This window comes from Cyanistes caeruleus, chromosome 14 (genome assembly GCF_971803275.1).
Source record: "Cyanistes caeruleus chromosome 14, bCyaCae1.hap1.1, whole genome shotgun sequence".
Lineage (NCBI taxonomy): Eukaryota > Metazoa > Chordata > Aves > Passeriformes > Paridae > Cyanistes > Cyanistes caeruleus.
Window position 1 is genome coordinate 15,294,317 of NC_141714.1, and position 21,934 is coordinate 15,316,250.

The 21,934-nt window shown below is 63.2% G+C and overlaps 3 protein-coding genes across 3 annotated transcripts; 1 reads left to right on the top strand and 2 right to left on the bottom strand.

Moving 5' to 3' along the window:
* The first annotated feature begins 423 nt into the window (after positions 1-423).
* On the top strand, positions 424-5,364 carry LOC111928595 (diacylglycerol O-acyltransferase 2-like). The gene is made up of 8 exons (XM_023925956.2): positions 424-531; positions 2,387-2,515; positions 2,589-2,696; positions 2,942-3,012; positions 3,092-3,296; positions 4,506-4,680; positions 4,772-4,971; positions 5,081-5,364. Exons 1-8 carry the CDS (start codon positions 492-494, stop codon positions 5,233-5,235), a joined length of 1,083 nt encoding a protein of 360 aa, XP_023781724.1. The 5' UTR covers positions 424-491; the 3' UTR covers positions 5,236-5,364.
* A 1,568-nt stretch (positions 5,365-6,932) lies between these two features.
* Positions 6,933-11,720, bottom strand: P2RY4 (pyrimidinergic receptor P2Y4). Its single transcript, XM_023925955.2, has 2 exons — positions 11,617-11,720; positions 6,933-8,175 (listed from the first exon to the last, which is right to left on the bottom strand). The coding sequence occupies exon 2, from the start codon at positions 8,157-8,159 to the stop codon at positions 7,032-7,034; it is 1,128 nt and encodes a 375-aa protein (XP_023781723.2). The 5' UTR covers positions 8,160-8,175; positions 11,617-11,720; the 3' UTR covers positions 6,933-7,031.
* Positions 11,721-12,594: 874 nt separating this feature from the next.
* LOC111928734 (phosphatidylinositol 3,4,5-trisphosphate 5-phosphatase 2-like) lies at positions 12,595-21,333 on the bottom strand. The gene is made up of 26 exons (XM_086850403.1): positions 21,038-21,333; positions 20,474-20,883; positions 19,437-19,500; positions 18,720-18,852; positions 18,524-18,641; positions 18,310-18,447; positions 18,089-18,176; positions 17,881-17,967; positions 17,650-17,757; positions 17,447-17,561; positions 17,167-17,273; positions 16,870-16,972; positions 16,275-16,471; positions 15,896-16,013; positions 15,691-15,787; positions 15,390-15,528; positions 15,213-15,312; positions 14,844-14,932; positions 14,680-14,761; positions 14,501-14,590; positions 14,302-14,418; positions 14,139-14,227; positions 13,893-13,980; positions 13,548-13,703; positions 13,358-13,439; positions 12,595-13,279 (listed from the first exon to the last, which is right to left on the bottom strand). Exons 2-26 carry the CDS (start codon positions 20,608-20,610, stop codon positions 12,748-12,750), a joined length of 3,174 nt encoding a protein of 1,057 aa, XP_086706529.1. The 5' UTR covers positions 20,611-20,883; positions 21,038-21,333; the 3' UTR covers positions 12,595-12,747.
* Between the last annotated feature and the right edge of the window lie 601 nt (positions 21,334-21,934).

A 21,934-nucleotide genomic window follows, 5' to 3' on the forward strand; every position in this document is an offset into this window, starting at 1 on the left:
GTTATTTTTTCCCCTCAAACCTCTCCTGACAGCGCTCCAGGCATCCTGGGCAGGAGGCAGAGTGTCCATCCCGAGGCTGGGAGCGGCAGGAATGGTCTGGTGGCCGTGGAGCTTCAGGATGATATTTTTGGGTGGCTCTGGGGCTGTCACATGGCAGTGTTTGTGACATTCCCCCAGCATGGACGGTACCATTCCCAGGGGAATGCAGCAGAACCATTCCCAGAGGAATTCATCCACCAGCACCGGCAGCCAGGACTTTCCTAGGAGCAGCAACCTCCCAGCATGGCCACAGCTCCTCACACTCTGTGTGACCCTTCCAGGGATCACCAGTTCCTCTCCATGCTCCTAATTCCAGCTGGAGCAGGTTCCCTCCCCTCAGCAGGGCTGGTGTCCCTCTGGTCACCTGGTTATAGCCTCTGGTCACACAGCCCAGCGCCCTCTGATTGCCAAACTCACCTTTCCACCCTCGGCACCACGGGGCTCCTGCCACCATGAAAACCATCATAGCAGCCTGCTCCCAGAATCTCAGTGGTAAGAGATTCCCAAAATGGGTTGGGGTGGTTCCTGGTTCTCCAGCAACGTGAGGAGCTGGTGGTTGTCACTGTTGTCTGCTTGCTTGGGAGCGCTGAGGAGAAAGGGGGTGTTGGGAGCAATGTGAGGATAACTCCACAGTAAAACACACAGTTGCTCCACAGGGATTGAATTTTGCACGACATTTGGGAATGTTACACACAAGATATTCCTGCAAATTCCAAATGTTGGATTTGCAGAGGTTCCTGTTGCTGTGGATGGGGCCGACAGCACAACCCTAGGGGGTTCTCTGTGTCTGTGGTGTGGATATTAATGGGGATTGTGGAAGAGGAGCTAGGAAAATGATGTTAAAAAGCAACTGCTCAGTGGGCAGAAGTTTGCTGGGAGGAGCTCTGTGTCTTCCCTGGGAAAAAGAAGGGTCTGGGTTCTGCAGGTGGTTGGGATTTTGGGGATGTGTGGTGGGTTGAAAGGATCACTCAGAGCCCAGCATGCTGCATGGGAGAAAAGGACAAAAAATCCCTAATGGAAAAATCCCCCATGGGCCAGAGATGGCTCCAGTGTTTAATTTATTCCACTTGTCCCACTCCTGTTAGGATTGAGCTGAAAGAACCGAATCTCCACCAGCTTCCTGAACCAGGGGCTGGTGGTTCTGCTCTGACCTGGGGGTTCCTGGCTTGGGGAACCACAGGCTGCTCCTGTGTATCCCTGATCATCTCTCTGCCCAACATGCAGATTTTGCCGAGAAAATAAGGCTTTTGTGACACTGGGGTGGCTCTCTGGGGTGGTCTCAGTGTGGGGACCTTTGGCCAGGAGCTGGCAGGGCTGGCACCTCATGCCCATTTTGGGGAGCAGGGATGGGGCCAGGCTTGGAGTTTGGATCCTGGCTCCCAGCCCGGGGAGGTTAATGGTTCACCAAGATCGGCTGGAGGGAAGGGGTGGCAGGGGGAGTGGAGTGGCGGCACTGCCAGGGGTGTGTCCCTGTAGGGACAGAGCGGGACTGCCACCCCCGGCCACCCTGGCTCGGCCTTGCTGCTGGCCTTGGCACTTGCTGGGGGTGGTGCCGCTCTGCTGTGCCGGCTGAGGAATCCCCAAATCCCCTGTGAGCCTGAGCACGCCGAGGCGGGCACGAGAACGGTCCTGGCCTTTGGGAAATGGGTGTGGAACAGGATGTGCCACTGGCGCACGGGGCTTTTGGGCTTGACAGTGCCCAGGAGCTTCCTGCTCCGGGGACAGCCCTGATTTCCCAGGGCCACCTCCTGGCATGGTCCAGAGCTTCCTGGGGATGAGCATCCTTCATTCCACCCCCCACATCCCATCCCTCCTCGCCAGCTGCTCATCCTTCCCATCCCACCTCCCGCCGGTGCCCCTGGGTGTCCCCCGGCAGCCCGGAGCCGTGCTGTTCTGGGCGAGGGCCGTGTCCCTCTCTCCATGTCCCCTTCCTCCATGTCCCCCTTCTCCATGTCCCCCTCTCCATGTCCCCTTCCTCCATGTCCCCTTCTCCGTGTCCCCTTCTCCGTGTCCCCCTCTCCGTGTCCCCCTCTCCCTGTCCCCCTCTCCGTGTCCCCCTCTCCCTGTCCCCCTCTCCGTGTCCCCCTCTCCGTGTCCCCCTCTCCATGTCCCCTTCTCCGTGTCGCCCTCTCCATGTCCCCCTCTCCATGTCCCCCTCTCCATGTCCCCCTCTCCGTGTCCCCCTCTCCCTGTCCCCCTCTCCGTGTCCCTTCCTCCGTGTCGCCCTCTCCATGTCCCCCTCTCCGTGTCCCCCTCTCCGTGTCCCCCTCTCCATGTCCCCCTCTCCGTGTCCCCCTCTCCGTGTCCCCCTCTCCGTGTCCCCCTCTCCGTGTCCCTGTCCCCGCAGGCAGCCGGGCCAGCATCCAGACTGCCCTGAGGACGCTGCTGGCCGTGCCCTGGCCCTCGCAGCGCGACGTTCGCTCCGCGCTCCAGCTCCTGGCCGTGCTGCAGTGGGTGCTCAGCTTCCTGCTGCTGGGTGAGTGAGCAGGGGGCTGTGGGGGTCCCGGGGGGGGCCACACACCCGCTCACCCCCTGCCCGGCTCCCGCAGGAACCGTCAGCCTCCTGCTCCTCACCTACCTGCTGTTCACCAGCCTCTGGCTCATCCCCGTGCTCTACCTGGCCTGGATCATCTTCGACTGGGACACGCCGGAGAAAGGTGTGGTGGCCGTGTCCCCGCTTCCTCCGGCTTTGCAGCAGAATGGGGGTGGGCTCCCCCTTTCCCCAGGTCCCTCCCAGAATGTGGGGAGCACCACATCCCCCTTGCTCCTTCCCTCCAGTCCCCCACCATCAGCAGCGCGGTGGGAGGAGGGATGCAGAGGCTCCTCGGGGAGCGGTTCCCTCGGATGCTGCTGCCCACTGGGCTGGGCTGGGGTTCCAAGCCGGCTCCTCCCGGCTTTGCAGGTGGCAGGAGGCTGCCGTGCCTGCGGCGATGGACCGTGTGGAAGCACTTTCGGGATTATTTCCCGGTGAAGGTACGGCGCCGGGACGGGGTACGACCACCCAAAAGGAGGTGTCACCGTCACGTTCCCGTGACTCCTTTTGTCCCCGCAGCTGGTGAAGACGCACGACCTGTCCCCCCGCCACAACTACATCATCGGCTCGCACCCCCACGGCATCCTCTGCGTGGGCGCCTTCTGCAACTTCATCACGGGCTCCACGGGCTTCGAGGAGCTCTTCCCGGGCATCCGCTCCTTCCTCACCACGCTGGCCGGAAACTTCCGCCTGCCCGTGTTTCGGGAGTACCTGATGAGCGGGGGTGAGCGGTGCCTGCCCCGCCCGGCTCGGGAGGGCCCTGATCCCCCTAAGGGATGGTGCTCCCGGCAACAGGCAGGGCAGGGATGCTGCTCTGCTTGCGTTGTTCCTGAGCCACGGCTTCACCTCGCACCTTATCTGCACCTCGCCTGAGCTGCACCTTCACCTTGCTCGCACCCTGCCCGCTTCTTGCCTACACCCCGTCTGTACCGCTCCTACACCCTGTACCGCTCCTACACCCTGTCTGTACCGCTCCTACACCCTGTACCGCTCCTACACCCTGTCTGTACTGCTCCTACACCCTTCTGTACCGCTCCTACACCCTCTCTGTACCGCTCCTACACCCTGTCTGTACCGCTCCTACACCCTGTCTGTACCGCTCCTACACCCTGTACCGCTCCTACACCCTGTCTGTACCACTCCTACACCCTGTCTGTACCGCTCCAACACCCTCTCTGTACCGCTCCAACACCCTGTCTGTACCGCTCCAACACCCTCTCTGTACCGCTCCAACACCCTGTACCGCTCCTACACCCTCTGTACCGCTCCTACACCCTGTACCGCTCCTACACCCTGTCTGTACTGCTCCTACACCCTGTACCGCTCCTACACCCTGTCTGTACTGCTCCTACACCCTGTACCGCTCCTACACCCTTCTGTACCGCTCCTACACCCTGTACCACTCCTACACCCTGTCTGTACCGCTCCAACACCCTCTCTGTACCGCTCCAACACCCTGTCTGTACCGCTCCAACACCCTCTCTGTACCGCTCCAACACCCTGTACCGCTCCTACACCCTGTACCGCTCCTACACCCTCTCTGTACCGCTCCTACACCCTGTCTGTACTGTTCCTACACCCTGTCTGTACCGCTCCTACACCCCGTCTGTACCGCTCCTACACCCTGTCTGTACCGCTCCTACACCCTGTCTGTACCATTCCTAACCCCTGTCTGTACCGCTCCTACCCCCTGCCCGCTCCTTGCCTGCCCCCTGCCTGTACCCTCTGCCCTCTCTGCCCCCAGCCCGCCCTCCTCGCTCCCTCCCCGTTCCTCTCCCACCTCCTGCCCGCTGCCCTCCCGCAGCAGAGGGAGCCCTTGCACTGTCCCTGCCCTGGTCCCAGCAGGTGCCATCGCTCGAGGGGACCCTCTGCGGTCCCTGTCGGGTGCCCGGGCACTGCAGCGCCACATCCCCGGTGCTCCGTCCCGCCGCAGGGCTGTTCCCGGTGACCCGCCGAGCCATCGGGTACCTGCTGTCCCAGAAGGGCACCGGCAACGCGGTGGCCATCGTCATCGGCGGCGCGGCCGAGTCGCTGTCCTGCCGGCCCGGTGTCACCACGCTCATCCTCAAGAACCGCAAAGGCTTCGTCCGCATGGCCCTGCGGCACGGGTGGGTCACGGCTGGGTCAGCAGCACTGCCACCCCCGCGGGTCCCGGCGGTCCCCAGCGCCCCGTCACCACCCACCGTGTCCCCTCCCCAGGGCCTTCCTCGTCCCCTCCTTCTCCTTTGGGGAGAACGACCTCTTCCGCCAGGTGGTCTTTGAGGAGGGCAGCTGGATGAGGAGCATCCAGCGGCGCTTCCAGAAGATGATTGGCTTCGCTCCCTGCCTCTTCTACGGCCGCGGCCTCTCCTGCCGCTCCCGCGGCTTCCTGCCCTACGCCAGACCCATCACCACCGTGGGTGAGCAGAGGGGCTGGGGGTCCCCAGGGGGGTAAGGGGACACTCCTGGGCTGTGTCCCCAGCGAGCCCAGCGCGTTACCAGCACCCTGACCCCGTCCCCTGCCCGCAGTGGGGGAGCCGGTGGCCGTGCCCAAGGTGGAGAACCCGAGCCGGGAGCTGGTGGACCGGTACCACGAGCTCTACATCCGTGCCCTGCTCAAGCTCTTCAATGAGAACAAGACCAAGTATGGGATGTCCGAGTCAGACGAGCTGCACATCCTCTGAGTGCCACCGGCACCGGCCCCGTCCTGGCTCATGAGGGCTCTTGCAGGGGGAATTCCAGCCAGCCTGGCACGGGGGACATGCGGGGGACAGTCCCCACTCTGGCCTTCTGTTCCTCCGACCTGAGGGGGAGGAGAAGGGGAAGCGAGGGGAAGATTGGGAAAGGCTCCCCCTTGCGAGGGCTCTGGAGGGGCTGTGGTGACACAGCTGTCCCCTGCAAGGGGCTGGTGTGGGGCTGGGGCCACCAACGGGCACGGTCCCCCTGGGATAACCAGGTCACCACAAGCTGAGGGAGGGATGTCATGGGAACGAGGGATTGACATGGGGTTTTTGGGGTGGCATCCCGATGACAAGAGGGACCAGCCTGGGGGGACAGCCCACCCTGGGGTGGAAGGGGGATACTCCTGGACTTGGCCACCTGTGGATGTGGCCTGAGCCAGGACCATGTGGCCCCAGATGAGCCTTTCCTGCCATCTCCACACCCAATACAGATTTCCAACCTCCTAACGCCTGTCTGTGTGTGTTCCGGAGGTTGGGATTGGCAGCACCGTGGCAGTACCCCTGCCCTGCCCATGTGAGTACCCTTTTCACCCAGTGTCACCACCCCCCCAGGCATTCCCATCTCCAACTGGGGCAGTGTGTGGCAGGGCCCTTGCACCACTCATGTGCAGCCAAGCAGCTCCCAGGTGCACATGGGCCATGTTGGATAAGATGGGAGGTGAGGGGCAGCTCTTACTGGTTTAACTGGGCTCAGGAGGGAGGTCTCCTGCTCTCAGCTCAGTGGTGAGTGAGGGTCTGTCTGGGTAGGACAGGGATGTGGGGCTGGGATGAGCCATCCCTGGGGCCCTCTCCTTTCCCTGGGCAGCTCCTGTGGGACTTGGCTGTGTGTGACTGGTGCAGTGGCTGGGGTGTGACACCCCAGTGATGCTCTGGGTGCCCCTTTCTTCAGCAGGACTTGCAAGAAGTGATGGGGACAGCCCCTCCCGGGGCTTTTGGAGTGGGGACAGCCCTGTCCCTGTCCCATCCCTGCCAGGCTGGTGTGGGAGAGTCAACAGTACTGATAGCAATCTCAGGGCACTGCTCTGCGCAGGCACTTGGTCAAACAAAAGGGCTGGGTAAACATTTGAGGAGCAAACACCCACAAAGGGAAATTCCCAAGAACCTTCCTGTCACCACGGGAGCTCCGGCTCGTCCCTCCAGACCTGCCCCAGTGGATTTTCTCTGGGGTGAGAGTGATTGTCTTGTCCTTCTTCCTTATGCTGCAGGGAGAAACAGGCCTGTGTGTAGAGAGAAGGGGCTTTATTTGGGGTGGTGGGCAGCAAGTGCCCCAGGCCATGTCACTCCCCCTCTGCCAAGGCCAGCAGTGTGATAGGGACATCTCTGAGAACCCACCCAGCGTGGGCTCTGTCCCCAGGTTCAGTCTGGTCCCCACATGTCACCACTGAGCCATCTGGAAGAGCTGTGCCCAGGGAGGCACCAGTGTCCCTTCTCTTTAGTGACTTGTCAGCCCCATGTGTCCGCAGGAGTGCCAGGGATGGAGCACCAGCCTGCTGCCCCAAAAGAGCCTCCTCAGTGTCCTTCCCATTCCCATGAGTGCCCCGTGGCTCTCCTGCCCTGACCAGCACCAGCACCCTCCTCCCACGGCCTCCAGGGCAGGGCTGGGACCAACCTGTGGCCTCCAGCCCTCAGCCCTGCAGGGCTGGGCAGAGACAGCTCAGCTCTGGGGACTTGAGAGCGCCCACAGGGAGCCCTGAGAGGCTGCAGCTCCCAGAGCCCTGGGCTGAGGCTCCAGAACGCCCTCAGCACCCGCCTCCGCTGCGCGCGGTCCCGGTGCCTCGGGTGACGCTGGCCGCGTGGCTGCCATCCGTGCCATTGTCTGTGAAGGGTGACACCAGGGCCAGGTCCAGCGTGGGCATGGGCCGGAGGCGCTGGGCGGCCCCGCGGCGCAGCCAGCCCCGGTACTTGTCCCCAGCCATGAAGTACAGGATGGGATCGAGGCAGCTGTTGATGCTGGCCAGGGGCCGCGTGATCTTGTAGGTGAAGTTGATGATGTTGAGGGTCCGGCAGTCGGCCTGGAAGTAGCGGGAGGTGTAGTAGAGGGTGCGGGTGATGTGGAAGGGCACGAAGCAGATGGCAAAGACGGCGAGCACCACGATGATCATCTTGATGGAGCGCCTCTTGTAGGAGGGCATCCGGAGGCCGGGGCTGGAGAAGCTGGACTTGCAGAGCCGCTTGGCCATCAGGCAGTAGCACACGACGATGACCAGGAAGGGCACCCCGAAGAGCAGGGCCATGATGGAGGAGCTGTAGTGCACATAGTGGTCGAACTCCTCAGGCTTGGTGGTGTCGTGGCACAGGGTGATGTTGCCCTTGGAGCTGGTGGTGACGAAGATGAGGTTGGGGATGAGGCAGATGGTGACCACGAGCCAGGCGGCCACGCAGATGATGCGGGCGTGCTTGGTCTTGACCCACTTGAGGGAGCGGATGGGGTGGCAGATGCCCATGTAGCGGTGCACGCTGATGCACGTGAGGAAGAGGATGCTGCTGTAGAGGTTGGCGTAGAAGAGGAAGCGCACGAACTTGCAAAGCCCTGTCCCGAAGGGCCAATTGTTGCGGTCAGCGTAATAATAGACCAGGGTGGGCAGAGACAGGACGTAGAGCGTGTCCGAGAGGGCCAGGTTGACCATGTAGGTGGTGGTGGCGTTCCAGGGCCTCATCCTGGAGATGAACATCCACAGGGCCCAGGAGTTGAGGGGCAGCCCCACCACAAAGACGATGCCGTAGGAGACGGGCAGCAGGATGAACTTGAACTCTTCGTCGAAGACACACTTTGCCTCGGGTGCTTCTGTGGTGGTGTTCCCTCCTGGCCAGGGAGCGGGCGTCAGTGTCCACAGGGAAACTGGGAACATCCTCACTGGAGTGGCCATGTTGTGCCAGCCAGACCTAGGAGCAGTTCATAAAAGCACACTAGTCACTGATCCCGGCCACTGTCAGGCACAAAGCGTGGACGGGAGCCAAAGCTGCCAGATTTTCTCCCCCTCCAGGAGCTCCGGCCACTTTGATGGTTCTCTGGTTTTTCTCAACTCGTGCGTTCGGGCCTGTGGGGAGCTGGGGGTAGCCTCCCTTCCGCAGCCCCTGCACTGACACCCATTAATCACCCCTTAATTACCCATTAATCACCCCTTTGAGCCGGCGCAGCGATGGCAGCGGACAGAGCCCCACATTGGGGACAGAGCCCCACGGCCTCCGAACAACAAGACCTTGATGAGCTCCAGCAGCCCCCAGCTGGGGCCGGAGCAGCCTCTTGGAAGCTGCCTCAGCCTAATTGGCACCATCCTGACAATTCTGCTGCTCCCAGAGGGCTCCTTGGGAGAAGAAATTTGGGAGGAGAAGAAAGGCTCGTCTAGGGGAGTGGTGTGGCCCAGAGAAGTCCTGAGGGGGCTGTTACAGCAGCCTTTGGGAGAGAGTGTCCCCAGACAGCGAGGAGCCGCTGGCTGCCGGGAGTTGTCCACGGGGAAGGGATGAGCTAAGCCCTGTGGAGAAGAGCTGCCAGAACCAAGTCCCAGCTCAAGTTCAGAAGGTGGGCAGGACGTTCCCTCCTGTGCCGTGCTAGGATCAAAGGCTGGGATCTGTGGGAAGTTGGCATGAGGACAAACTGTCAACGTTCAGAACTCTTGTCTCGAGGGAAAAGGAAGGGTCTGCCACCACCATGGTGTCCAGCAAAGGACCAGTGAGGGTCACCCACCACCACCACCCCTGGTGAAATGGTCAAAGGAGGATGGACGCTTGGATAAGTAACCCAGGAGCAGGAGCTGCTGTGCTGCTGGTGGAGATGAGGGTGTAGCCAAAGCCGTGTTTGATGAAGGGAATGCGGGAACATCTCCAATTCCTTTTGTCCAGAGCTCACCCAGGAGGTGATGGGCACCAGGACAGGGGAGGACTTGGGGCTCAGGGATGAACATTAGCTGGAGCTGGTGCTACAAGGTGGAAGGACACATCCTCTCGGCCTTCTTCATCCCTTGGCTCCCTTATCATCCCCCTCCTGTTTCTCTTTGCCCTGAGGATGTGCAGGCTTCTCCCAGCAGGAATATCTCATAGGGTGTATCTGTGGGATCATCCCTGCCACGCCCTGCCTGGAGAGACACCTGAGGTTGACAGAGATGCCCATAAATGACTCACAGGCAGATGGGACAGCGGGGGCCCCTCCAGCCATGCTCCCAGGGCTCTGTTTGAGTTGCGGGCTGAGCTCCGGGCCCACATCCAACACCCTGCGGCTCCTGGCCCGCCACAGCTCCCGCCTTTATTGCAGGGATGAGTTCAGAGAGCAACAGGCAGGTCCTGATCAAACATTAACAGTGGGGAGAACTTGGATTGTTTTCCCAGAACCAGGAGGGAAATCAGGCAATAGGAAAGCCTGAGCTTGCGAGCGAGGTGCCAGTGGTGGTCCTGGCCCAGCAGCCACGTGTCCCCAAGCTGCTGAGGACATGAGGGAGCAGGAGATTCAGTTTCCTGAACTGAATCAAACTCCGAGTGTGAAGGAGCACAAAGCCCTGAGCCCAGAGCAGAGCTGCCGCAGGTTCACTGTCCAAAATCAGTGTGCATGACACAGGTCACCAACCAATTAAGATATGAGGAAGACAGTAAAAAAAAGTTAATAATCAAGTGTGAAACATGAATAAGGAAAAGTCCTGAGCAGCTGTGGACTGCTCAGAGGAGAGCACAGGCACCTGGCTTCTGGCAGCTGATACAGCCTGAGCACAGTCAGCAGTGGGATTTAACCATTCCCAAGCACATTCCTTTGAGGATAACCACCGAAATATAGAAATGCAGAAGATGACATTTGGCAAGTTATATTTTAACAGGATTCTTGCTTCCTCAGCATCGTCACAACCAAAATCAGTGATTGAAATTACTGAATCACATCGGTCTAGCCTGAGGGCACATCACCACCAGCCCCACTCCTATTCCTTGCTGACATTCCTAGCAAAACTATCCTTGGCCATGGGCTTTTGAGGAGAGATTGAGGTGTGAGCCAGGAGTTGGCACTGATTGTTGGAGCAGGAGATGGAAGGGGCTGCTGGGAAAGGATGTGGAGCAGGGAGAGGGAAGGGGACGCCGAAAGAGGTGATGCTCTTGTTCTGCCCGTTTTGAGGATGTACAAGGAATGCTGCAGAATCCCTTGCCCATGGCAGGCACATCCCCCAGGGCTGGTGCCTTTCGAATGGCCTCTGGTTTTCTCTAGGAAGCAGCAAGGGGCCCTGGAAAATGCAGCAATAGCCATGGGCCAGTGGCAAGGGGCAGGGGACACACGTTGAAGGCACGTGATGTTCTTGGCCACCAGATTGGCAGCTTTTCCCTGGCTCCTGGTCCTGCAGATGTGCCCAAGCCAGAACTGTCCTTTGGTCCTGCTGACAGCACCAGTCCTGGTGGGATCTGAGGGTTCCCCCAGCCCTGGGGATTCATGGAGGTGTTGGAAAGGCTCCAGTAAAATGAAGGAGTGGGACAACACCAGAGCAGATTCTGCTCTGGAGCCAAAGGCCTGCTGGTGGGACAGGATGGGAATCGTGGTGTTGGGATCATGGAGCAGCAGACAGGAGCTCGGAGAGGGGCGGTGAGAGCAGATTTTGGAGCAGCTGCCAAGGGATGGGTGAGCCTGGGACTGGCTGCTGCTGGAACATGGGAAAAACAGGGCTTTTCTCCTTGCCTAAGCCCTTGGAAATTGCAAAACAAGGAGAATTATGCAAAACATCCTGCAGAAGGACCCTTGTCCCTAATCCCCACGTGGCTGGTGCAGCCAAAGCCCCGGCACAAGGGGATGTGACCTAATTCCAATCCTTCCCTTCGCCTGGAAGAGCAGCCAAGGCATGCTCTGCCGGGACACCTCCCCAGGGACACAAGTGGGGCTGTGTGTTTCCCTTGCTGTCCACCCCATCCCCTGCCCCGAGGTGACCCCGGGCAGGGTGGGGGTGAGGGTTCCCTTCCACCCTTGCTGGGCTGTCCCTGTCCCTCACCTCGTTGGGAACAGGCAGGAGCCCACAGTGTCAGGCTGAGCCACGGCAGCAGCAGAGCAGCTTCAGCCCACAAGGAGATGGAGATTTGGGGGATGGAGAGGAGGATGAAGGAGAGGAGGATGAAGGAGAGGAGGGGGCCACACTAAGAAGCATGAAGGCCTCAGTGACAGAGGAGGAGGTGGCATGTTAGAGAGGAGGATGTCCAGAGGGAATTGGGGTGGAGGAGGGACAGTGAGAAGTGGCTGGACCCCACCCTGCACCCATCCAGCCCTGCGGATCCCACCTCTGCCCCTCACCCCGGAGCCCAGCTGGGACTGTGTGACCATGGCAGGGCTGTCCCAGCTGTCACCAAACAGGGGCTGCCCCAGCTCACCTGCACACCTGGGAGCTCTCAGGAGTGGGGCCCCCACGGGGAGAGCCTGTTCCCCTCTCGGGACGGGGCCATGCCGGGGGGCTGCGGGCGGCCCTGGCCGTGCCCTGCCGTGCTCAGTGTGCCCGCTCCCGCTCCCCGGGACCGGGAACAAAGTGCCCAGGGAAGGCAGGGCTGGAGGCGGGCGGAGGCGGAGGCAGGAGCTGTCGCAGGGCTCAGCCCCACTGAGCTCCCATCCCTCTGTTGCCCTCGCAGCCTTTGGGCCACCTGCAGCCCCCGGACATGGGGCACAGCGGCCTCTCCCATGGGGTCACAGCCCTTTCCCCAGGGGCACCATGGCCCCTCAACCACCAGGGCATAGCCCCTCACCCATGGGCACCGTGTCCCCCCGCCCATGGCCACCACATCTCTCCACCCATGGGGACCATGGTCACTCAACCACCAGGTCCATAGTCCCTCACCCCTGGCTTGTGTCCCCCTGCCCATGGGGACCGCGGCCCCTCACTCAGGGGATCACAGTCCCTCAGCCAAGAGGTTCACAGCCCCCACCCCTGGGGCCCGTGGCCCCTCTCCCGCCCCCGGGCAGCCCCCCCTGCCCGGTGGGTGCCGGGGTCCCGCGGTGACCCCAGCCCTGCGGGGCGATCCTGAGGACAAAGGTGGCCACTGCCACCTTGAGGCCAGCCCGGGCATCGTGTTCCCAAAACCGGGAACACGCAGTGTCGCGCAGCCGGGACACTGCGGGATCGGGGTTTTTTGGGGAGCCCGCTCCCTGTGCTAGGCAGAGCAGAGCGAGGGGGTCAAGGGCTGAGACACCCGGCAGCTGCAAGGGCAGCCTCGAGGGCTGGGGTGCGCAGGTTTCCCATGGAACGGGGAGAGGTGGGGGACAACACTTTGGAGCATCAGGACACCGGGAGCCGGTGTTTTCCCCGCCTGGCTCTTTTTCTCCTTGTCCTTTCACAGAACCAGGTGCGGAAACACGCGCGCTGGGCTGACACTTTATTCTGGACAGTGACAGCAAAGGGAGCCAGCGCAGCGGCCTCGGGAGCTGGGCTGAAGGGAAATCCCTCCGGGAACAGCGGCTGAGCAGGAGGGAGCAGCTGCCGAGGGCACCAGGGTGCACAGGGCTGGCTGTCGCTACATCCTGGCAGGCTGCGGCTCGGCGGGCGGAGGAGGCTGAGCCTCCAGGGCCGAAGCATCGAGCGCTCCCCGCTTCCCGAGTGGCCTCGGCGCGTCCCTGCAGGGCAGCGGTGGCGGCTCCAGGACGTGGTGGCTCTGGCGCAGTCCGTCCCCCCTGCTCTGCGGTGACACCTGGTCCAGCTGAGTGGCCCCGTACAGCGAGAAGTCGCCCAGCCCCACCGCGTCCCTCGTCAGGACGGCCGACTTGGGTCTCCTGTGGTGGCCGGCTCTGGAGGGGCTGAGTGCGTGCCCACGGGAAGGGCTCGGTGGCCCACAGCGGGGCCGGCCACAGCACGGCTCCTCCTCCGAGGGCAGCGGGACCCGCGCTCCAGCGGGGCTCCGGCACGGCTGGCCCCCGGCCGGGCGCTCTGCCTGCTTCTTGGGGGCTCCTCCGGGGGCCGGGGGACACGCGTTGGGCACCCCCTCGAAGATGAAGTAAGCGGGGTTGGTGTAGCCGGTGGCCGGCTCCGGGAGGCTGCGGGGACGGCTCCTGCCAAGCACAGAGAGGGAAAGGGCTCAGCATCCCCCCGCTCCGGGGCTCCGGCACCGCTCGGCCCACCGGGGCTACCTGAGGCGCTGCGGGGGTAGCTTGGGGCACATCGGGGGCTCTGCCGCCTGCTCAGCATCCTCCTCCTCAAAGCTGATCCACTCTGCGAAGGCAGCGAGGTCTGGCCTCAGCCCACGGCCGGGGACCAGAGGGCAACGTGGCCCAGGATGTCCCCGAGGGCACCGGGAGGGGCTGCGTGCGCCGCCGTTACCGTAGAGCCTCCCGCGGGTGCCGCACCGGCCCCGGGGGACCCGGACCCGCATCCGGCCGCGCACCGAGCCCGTCTCCTCGCCACGGTGGAACAGGAATGTCTCGAACTGCTGCGCCGTGGTGCCGATCGCTGACCTCAGGGCGAGGCAGCACTCGCCTGCGGGCACAGCGTCAGCAGCCCCGGGGCTCGGGGGACACGGGAGCCCCCCGGGAGCAGCAGCGCCCGGAGCACGGTGGGTGCCAAGCTCCAGCTACCAACCTCACAGCCAGCAGGCTGTAACCTGGGGGGCTGCGCCTGGCACCCCCATGCCGCCGTGGTGGCCCCGGTGTCACCAACACCACGTACCGTAGGACTCACAGCTCTCCACGCCCTTGATGCTGAGGAGCAGGTGCTGGTCCCCCAGGTACTCCAGGTCGGGCAGGATGGGGTTCAGCTGTGCACAGAGAGGGGGGGGCTCGGGGGGGCTGCCACGGGGTAGGGGGCACAGGGGGACTCTGTCCTGGGGGGTGGTGACAGCTCCAGCTCCCCTTGGGGCTCAGGGTACAGAGCCAGGGGCAGGGATGGGGATGAGGATGCTCCAGGGCTGCGCACCACAGGCAGATGTTTGGAGGACCAGAGCAGCTTGAGGAACCCAGGGATGTCACAGTTCTGGGAGGTGTTCTCCTCGCTCCGCTGCACCTCTGGCGGGGACAGAGGGACACACAGCTCCAGCCATGTTAGGTCACCCCCAGAGCCCCCCTCCAGCACCCCTCACCCTCCAGGCAGTAGGAGTGGAACTCGATGTAGCACTTGCTGCGGCTGGTGGTTTTCAGGATCACCTCAATGCTCTCCCACTCGATGCAGGCCAGCGCCTCGGGGCTGGAGCCGGGAGCTGTAGGAAGGTCCTGGCAGGTTAGGGTGTGCCAGGGCTCACCCCAAACCTGACTCTAGGGGTGACAGACCCCAATCCTTACCCTCCTTGGGCACAAACTGCGATGTCACTCCCACCTCAAAGGTGGCAAAGACAGGCGAGTGGTCACTGGTCAAGATGTCATCAGTGCAGCCTGGGTGGCAGGAGGGGCAGCTGTGGATGGTCCCCAAGCTCTGGGGTCCTGGCCACCCCTGGCTGCTCTGTCCCCAGGGTCTCACTCACCGTAGGAGTTACAGACCACATGGGTCTCCGGGTGTGACTTCCACAGGATGCGGTCACACCACGAGGGGACATTGATCCGCATCTAGAAACAGGGAAAGCAGCTGGTTCAGTGGCTTTCCCTGTCCCCAGAGTGTCCTGCTTGGAGGGAAGCCTCTGGAACTCACCCCCGTGGGCTTGGACTTCTGCCACACGTAGGTGTCCCGGGTGCCCCGCTCGTAGCGGTACGTGGGAGGGAAGGAGATGTCACCCTCACCTGGAATCAGGACATGCCAGTGGCACGTGGGACACGGTCCCTGCCTGTCCCCATGGGGTATCATGGTCCCCACGGGAGGCTCACACCGATGGCTGGCACAGCCATGCCTGGCCACAGCTGGCCCTGCGCATGCCAAGGCACCCCAGGCTCTGGGCACTTTGTGCAGGGCTGTGCCAGGAGAGGGCCCCCCCAAGAGCTGGGGGTGACACAGGGGAGGGCCATGGGGACCCTGGCACCGCTGTGTCAACAAGAGGAGCAGTGCCCTTGTCCCCACACTCACTGAATCGCAGGAACACCTTGTTCTTCTCCCGCTCCAGGTTGAGCTGGTCAACAGCCAGGAGAGCTTGAAATTCCTTCTTGACTATGTGGGTGAGAATGTCCTGTGCCAGGGAAGGGACAATGACCGCCGGGGCTCCTCTCCCCCCGCTGTCCCCAGCCTGGCCCCTCAGGCTCCCACCTGCACATCCATGTCCAGGCGGTAGTTGAGGTCCCCGAACCAGAAGAGGTGGGTGAAGCGCAGGGTGAGGTCGAAGCCCCCCAGCCGTTTGTCCCCCAGGGCCAGGGAGTGCAGGATGTCACTGTAGTTCTGGTTTCGCCTGCAGCGGGGACAGCAGCACCATATGAGGGGGACACCTCACACTCATTCTGCTCCTGCCAGCTGGGGACAGGGGTAGTCCCACAGCCCCTCAGGGCTCCTCCAGCCCCCTGAGACACCCACCTGCCCCGTGGCAGCCCCATCCTCCCCATCCCTGCATCACCTGTGGGTCTTCTCGCTGCCAGAGGCCAGGTGGCAGTTGACAAAGCCAAAGGAGGTCCCGTTGAAAAGGAAGGAGACGCCCACAGCACCCTTGTTCCCTGCAGGGATGTGCCACCACTGAGCTCTGGGGGAGCCCAGAGGTCCTGTCCTGGCCCTCAGGCTGTCCCCTCCCTCGAGGTCATCTCCCTGCCCCATCCCCTCCCTACCCAGCGTGTTGGCAATCCCGGTTTTCACGCTGGAGGTGTGGATGTGGCTGATGCGCCGCTGGTGCTCCGGCTTCACCAGCACTACGATCTTGATGCTCCACAGGCACTGCAGGGCCACCTGTGGTGGGGCAGGGAGTGAGCCTGGGCCCCCATCCTGCCCCACGGCCATGGAGGATGGGGCTGGACATGCAGGTAGGTCAGCAACCCATCCCTGACTCCTGGGGTCGGCACTCATGGAGTCCCTGTGGGGCATGGGATGTTCCCTGGGCTGATTTGGGGTGTGGGAAGGACCTGGGGGTTGGGGTAGGAGCCGTGGGGCGATGGCTGCTGGTACCCAGCCCCCCAGGCCTGTCGGGGGCCTGGCTGTGCCCCCCGTTACCACTCTGTAGTCGATGGCCATGAGGCTCTTGAGGGAGGCGCAGAGGAACTCGACCCACTCGCGGTCGCCCAGGGAGTTCTCCTGGGTGCCGATGACGTAGATGTCGTGGGGGATGCAGGCCGTGGTCTCATCCTGCGTGCGCCCCAAGCCCCTCGAGGTCAGCCAGGAGGCCAGGGAGCGGGGTGGAGGTGTGCTGCCTGCAGGCAGGGACACAGGTCACATGGAGGGGACGTGCCAGACTCCCCAGCTCCTCTCCAGCACAGGCCCTGCTGTCTCCAGGAGCTGCCGCGGGCGGGAAGCAGTGTGCCAGCCCCACGGATCTGCTGTGTGCATCCCAGACTGCTGCTGGGATTTACAGCCCAGAACTCTGCTGATATCCCTGTTCCTCTGCCTCCCCAACACCCTCCAAGGGAGTGGATCACGACTAGATGGATACAGCCCATGGCAGCCAGACTGAGGTCATCTCCAGCCTCTTCCTCAAACTGACAGCCAGCTCAGAGCTGAGGTTTCCTGAGACATCTCCTAAAACCCAGCCAGGCTCACAAAGAGCCACAACAACCTCCCAGGACAAGGCCACCTTCTCCTGGCCCCTTACCCATGTTCCACGTCCCAACATACACCGAGATGATCTCAGGCTCATCCAGGTTGGAATGCTGGATCTTCATCAGCTGCAGCAGCTGGCAAAAAGCCTCTCTCTTCTGCAGGGTGGTGAGGGTGTCTTAGAGAGATGTGGGGCACAGCACCCCGGGATCAGGTGGACATCACCCCCAGGTGTAGGAGCTAGCTTTCAGGGGTGATCTCAGTCCTGAGACCACAAATTTGCTGCTTCCCATACTCCCAAGGGCCCCGTATTCCCCCTGGAAACACCGTGGGCACGGCCGGTGCCACTCACCCGTGCACTGGGGAAGATGAAATCCCTGCTCAGGCTCTTCTGGTTCTCACGGGCACACACCAGCCTCACCTTGCTCTGCACGCTCTGGTACTTGATCAGCTGCAGGACTGAATGATGTGGGTCAACGGTGGCCCCCCACCTCCCACCACAGGGCAGTGTGGGACAGGGGCTGGGGTGTGACAGGGCATGTGGCCCATCCCCGTGGCATCAGGCCCATGGCAGGGAACCCTCCAGACCCAAAGAATCCCACAGGCAGCCAGCAGGAGCAGCAGCCCCTTACTTTTATCCTGCGGGATCACCTCCTCCGGGGAGCCGCTGCCCCGCTTGGTGATGGTCACTGTCCCCGACTCCACATCCACCGTCAGGCCCGCACGCTGGGACTTCCCCACCTTCACCTGCACGCAGGGACGTGGCTCTGCAGTTGTCCCCACACCTGCCCTGCCCAGCAGTGACACCGGGGTCCCTCCGTGTCCCCAGCCTCACCTCGAAGTTCTGCACGGCCAAGGGCCTGGCAGCTGGCAGGGGGGCCAAAGCCACGCTGGGCAGTGCCAGGTTGTGCCTTGTCACCGTCTCCTGCAGCGACTTCAGCACCTGCCAGAGAGACGGGCAGCGTGCTGGGAGCCCTGGCTGTGCTGCCAGTGGAGCTTGTCTTGACAGAGGGGTTAATTATGGGGAGGGGGAGCTGTGCCTCTCCCTGCACCATGGGTCAGGCACCTTCTTCTCCAGCGAAGACAGGAGGTGGTTGACAGTGGAGATCTTGTTGAGGAGCAGCTCCAGGTCTGAATCGCTGCTCAGGAAACCCTGGAGGGGAGGATGGATGATTTCGGAGCAGCACGGTGGCACTGGGCTGGCGGATTGCTCGCTGTGGGTCGAGGCTGCACCACAAGATGTGGAGGTCCCTGGGGGCTGTGGGGGCACTCACCTGCTCCCTGGCCGGGCTGCGAGGGGACGCAGGGGGGTCGAACACCCTGGCCAGGGTCTCCAGACCCGCCAGCGTGAAGTCGATCTCACTGCAGGGGAAGAGAGAGAGCGGGCGAGGGGCGCTGTGGGCGTTTCCCGTGCCTTGACGCGACACTCAGCCACCGAAAGGGGACGGGGACGAGGTGGGTGGCCGCGGGCGGTGGCCCCGCTCCAGCCTCTGACCTGTGCAGCGCCCGGCAGGCAGTGGCGAGCGCGGTGCTGAGGTGCCGCAGCTGCGGGGGCCCGTGGCACAGAGCCTCCAGGTCCTGCACGTGCTGGGTCAGGTACTCGGCCATGAAGCCCATGAAGTCACTGGCCGGGCTGGGAGAGGGGTGGACATAAAGATCCCCCCCGGCTGTGGCCATCCCATCGCCCGGGGCGGGCAGGGGTGCGTTACCTGCTGCGGACCTGCTCCTGCAGCCTCTGGTGCAGCTGCTGCGGGATGTGGCTCCGGCTGGAGGGAGGAGCGCCGGGACACGGCACCGTGTGCCCCCAGCCTCGGGCATCCTCCCCGTCTGCGGGGAGAGTCAGCAGCTCAGCCGGACCCTCCCCGCTCCCCGCCCGGCACAGCCCCCGGCCCCTCCCCGGCTCACCCGAGTCCTCGGCCGGCCTCGGCCGGTGCACGGGGTGCAGCAGCGAGGTCACCAGCCCGTTGTTGGGGTGCTGGTAGGCACCGATCAGCTCGGGGAGGCTGAGGAAACACTTGGTTTGGATGCCCTGGATGGTCTGGGGAGGCAGAGCAGCGGAAGCACCATCACATCCCCTCCTCTGCCAGGGCAGCCCCAGCCTGCTGTGTCCAGTGAGACTGTCCCTCAAAATGTGCCCGTGGTGAGTTGGAAGGGCCAGCTGGACACCAAACCCATGGGGTGGGGAGCGTGGAGGAGCATGGAGAGACATCAGCCTCCTTCAGCAGACAGGGATTCTCCCTGTGGACACCCAGGATGATCTTTTTAGGGGGCAGAAAGGGCAGCTGCAGAGAGCTGGGTACCGGGAGAAACCCTGAGGGGACATGGAAGTGAGGGCAGGACAGACCTCGTGGGGACCATGGGGCTGGCTCTGTGTGGCCAGGCTGTGACAGGCTGCGGTGGCAGGAGGGGACAGTGTCAGGATGCAGTTGTGCTGAGGGAGGGCCCCGAGCTGGAGGGGCTGCAGGGCGCCTACATCCTGCAGCTCATGCAGAGAACAAACCGCAGGCTGATGCCACCTCACCGGGGAGGGGGATGAGCACCCCGGGCCCTGCACAGCTGCATCCTGCCCACACCCAGCCCCGAGGCACCGCCCAGGGCAGGGGGTGCACCCCCTGCACCCACCTGCACGGAGAGCAGCCCCTCGTCATCGGGGAGGATGCGGTAGGTGTAGACGTGTCTCTGGAACCTGGAGACAGCAGGTGAGGGGCCCCGTTCCGCTGCCCAGGACACCGTGGCAGCGCTGGGGGCCCAGCCCTGAGACAAACACCCCACGTCCTCTGCAGAGAGAGGAACTGAGGGAGCATTTCTAGAAATAAATCATCACCCTCAGCTCGGGGTCTGTGGGAGGATGTGCAGTGTGCCCCTGCTTTCAAACAGCATGGGGCAGCCATGACTCCACCAGCTCTCACTGGGGTACCCACAGCACCGTGGATTTTGGTCAGACAGAGCCTTTGCCATGCTGCCTGTGGGGCCACTGCACATCCCTGCCCGTGCTATCATCCTGTGCCTGGATTCTGGCTCATGCTCCGCACCCCCAGAGCTCAAATTTGTGATTTGTCCCACACAAAGGGCCAGGCCAGTGAAGGAAAGGGGGTGCATCCTGCCAAATCTGCCCACACAGATGTGTGACAAGCAGGCAGGAAGGGTGCAGAGCAGCAGGAAGGGTGCAGAGCAGGAAAGGTGCAGAGAAGGAAGGGTGCAGAGCAGGAAAGGTGCAGAGCAGCAGGAAGGGTGCAGGCAGCCGTGCTCTCAGGGTCTGCACACCTGGTTCCAGGTGTGGGCATGGCAAGAGGCCCCATGCTGGGGACCATAGCCCCAAAGCCCCAGCACAGGAGATGTGCAAAGCCCAGCAGGCAGCCCAAAACAGCTCAGTGGGCCCTGGATTTGGGGTTATCCATTCAGCAGCCATGGTGATGGGCAGAGCTGTGGGCCCAGCCTTCATCCTGCTCCCAAGGACCCCCCTCCACTTCCCTGATCAGGGGGATCACTCCAAATCCCGGCGCCAGGGAGCTGCCACCCCGCTCACCCCGCTCGCATCCCTGCAGAAGGCTCTTCCATGAGGTTTTGGCAGTGCCTGGAGCAGGGAGAGGCACAGAGCGGGGCAGGCAAGGGGCAGGAGACAGGAGCAGGGGAGAGGCAGAGGCAGGGCAGGGACTCACAGGAGGCACAGGGCAAACGCCCCCTTCACGGACTCGCTGTCCCGCACCAGGAAGGAGCCGTCCCGCCCAGCCTTGGCCAGCAGCTCCTCGGCCACCACCTGGCTGATGTCGCGGTGGTACCACCCTGCTGCCGCCATCCTGCCGAGCCGTGTCCCCGTCCCGGCGGCACATCCAGCTCAGCAGGGGCTGTGGCGCTCACGGGGGCTGCTGGGGCGGGGGAAGGAGGGAGTGGCGTGGGGACACCGGGCCCCCGGTACCCGAGCGTGGTGCTGGCTGCAGGTCCCGGCGGGTGACAGGGAGCCACCGAGGTGATGGTGGGGGACACCGAGGGACGGGGGACCCTGCGGCCAGGCAGCGTGACAAAACCACCGGGGGGCAGCTGCTGGAGGCTGGGGGTTCGGATAATCAGCCTGCAGGGAACACGGGGACAGATCAGCGAGAGCATCTCTCCTATCGGGGGGATCACAGGAAAAGTGGCCCTGGGCCACCATCCTGCGGCGGTGCACGGCGAGGACAGGCCATGCTGGTGGCACTCAGGGGTCCGGCCTCACCCGACACACTCACCGTCCCTCACAGACTCCGTGCGGGGCTCCCGTGGCTCTTGTGGGCTGCTGTGGGCAGCGAGCTGAGCTTTTGGGGCTCAGCCGAGCGGCAGAGGAGCCGTGATGCTGCTGGGCTTGCCCCGGTGGGTCAGGCTGCCCATGGGGGCGGCAGCTCGGGGTCACGCAGTGCCCACCGACCGCGGTGCCCTCGGTTCTGACCCTCGGACCGGCTCCCCCCGCCCGCTGCTGCTGTGCTGCCACCGCGCTCGCTCCTCTTCCTCCTTCCGTGCCCCGCTCTCCCCAGCCCCGGCAGCGGCCTCCTCGCTCCTCCTCCAGCCCCGCCACCGGGGCTCGGCACGGCGGGGACAGCGGGGACAGCGGGGACAGCGGGGACAGCGGGGACAGCGGGGACACTCCCGCAGCGCGCTCTGCCCCCACCTGCCCCCTCCGCATCCCCCTCGGCAATGCGGGATGGGCAGAACCCTGCGAGAAGGCGCTGCCAGTGGTGCAGGTGTCGCCCTGAAAACTCAGCTTCTGAGCTTGCTGACATGGTTTTCTAAAGACTTTCCCAGGACAGTAACTGTAAACATAGATATGTGTACATTCCTTCTGTTACACGTCTTGTGATGAGCATCTCTCATGGCCAGTGCAGTGAGAAAGTGTTATCCTGACCATCCAATCCCTGGCCATGGTCAGAAGCCTATAAATCCTGGGAGGGAAAATAAACTCTGCTCTTTCTTGCACCACACCTCCACCTGTGTCCGTGTGATCTATTCATCTTCAGCGGTAACATGTAGGATGGCAGAAAGCCCCTGAAATATGTTTGGGCAGAACTGCCCGCTCCTGGGGACCTGCTGCCCGCGTTGGGGCCGAGCTCTGCCCTTGGCACAGGGAGCCGGAGCCACGGCGGGCACAGTGA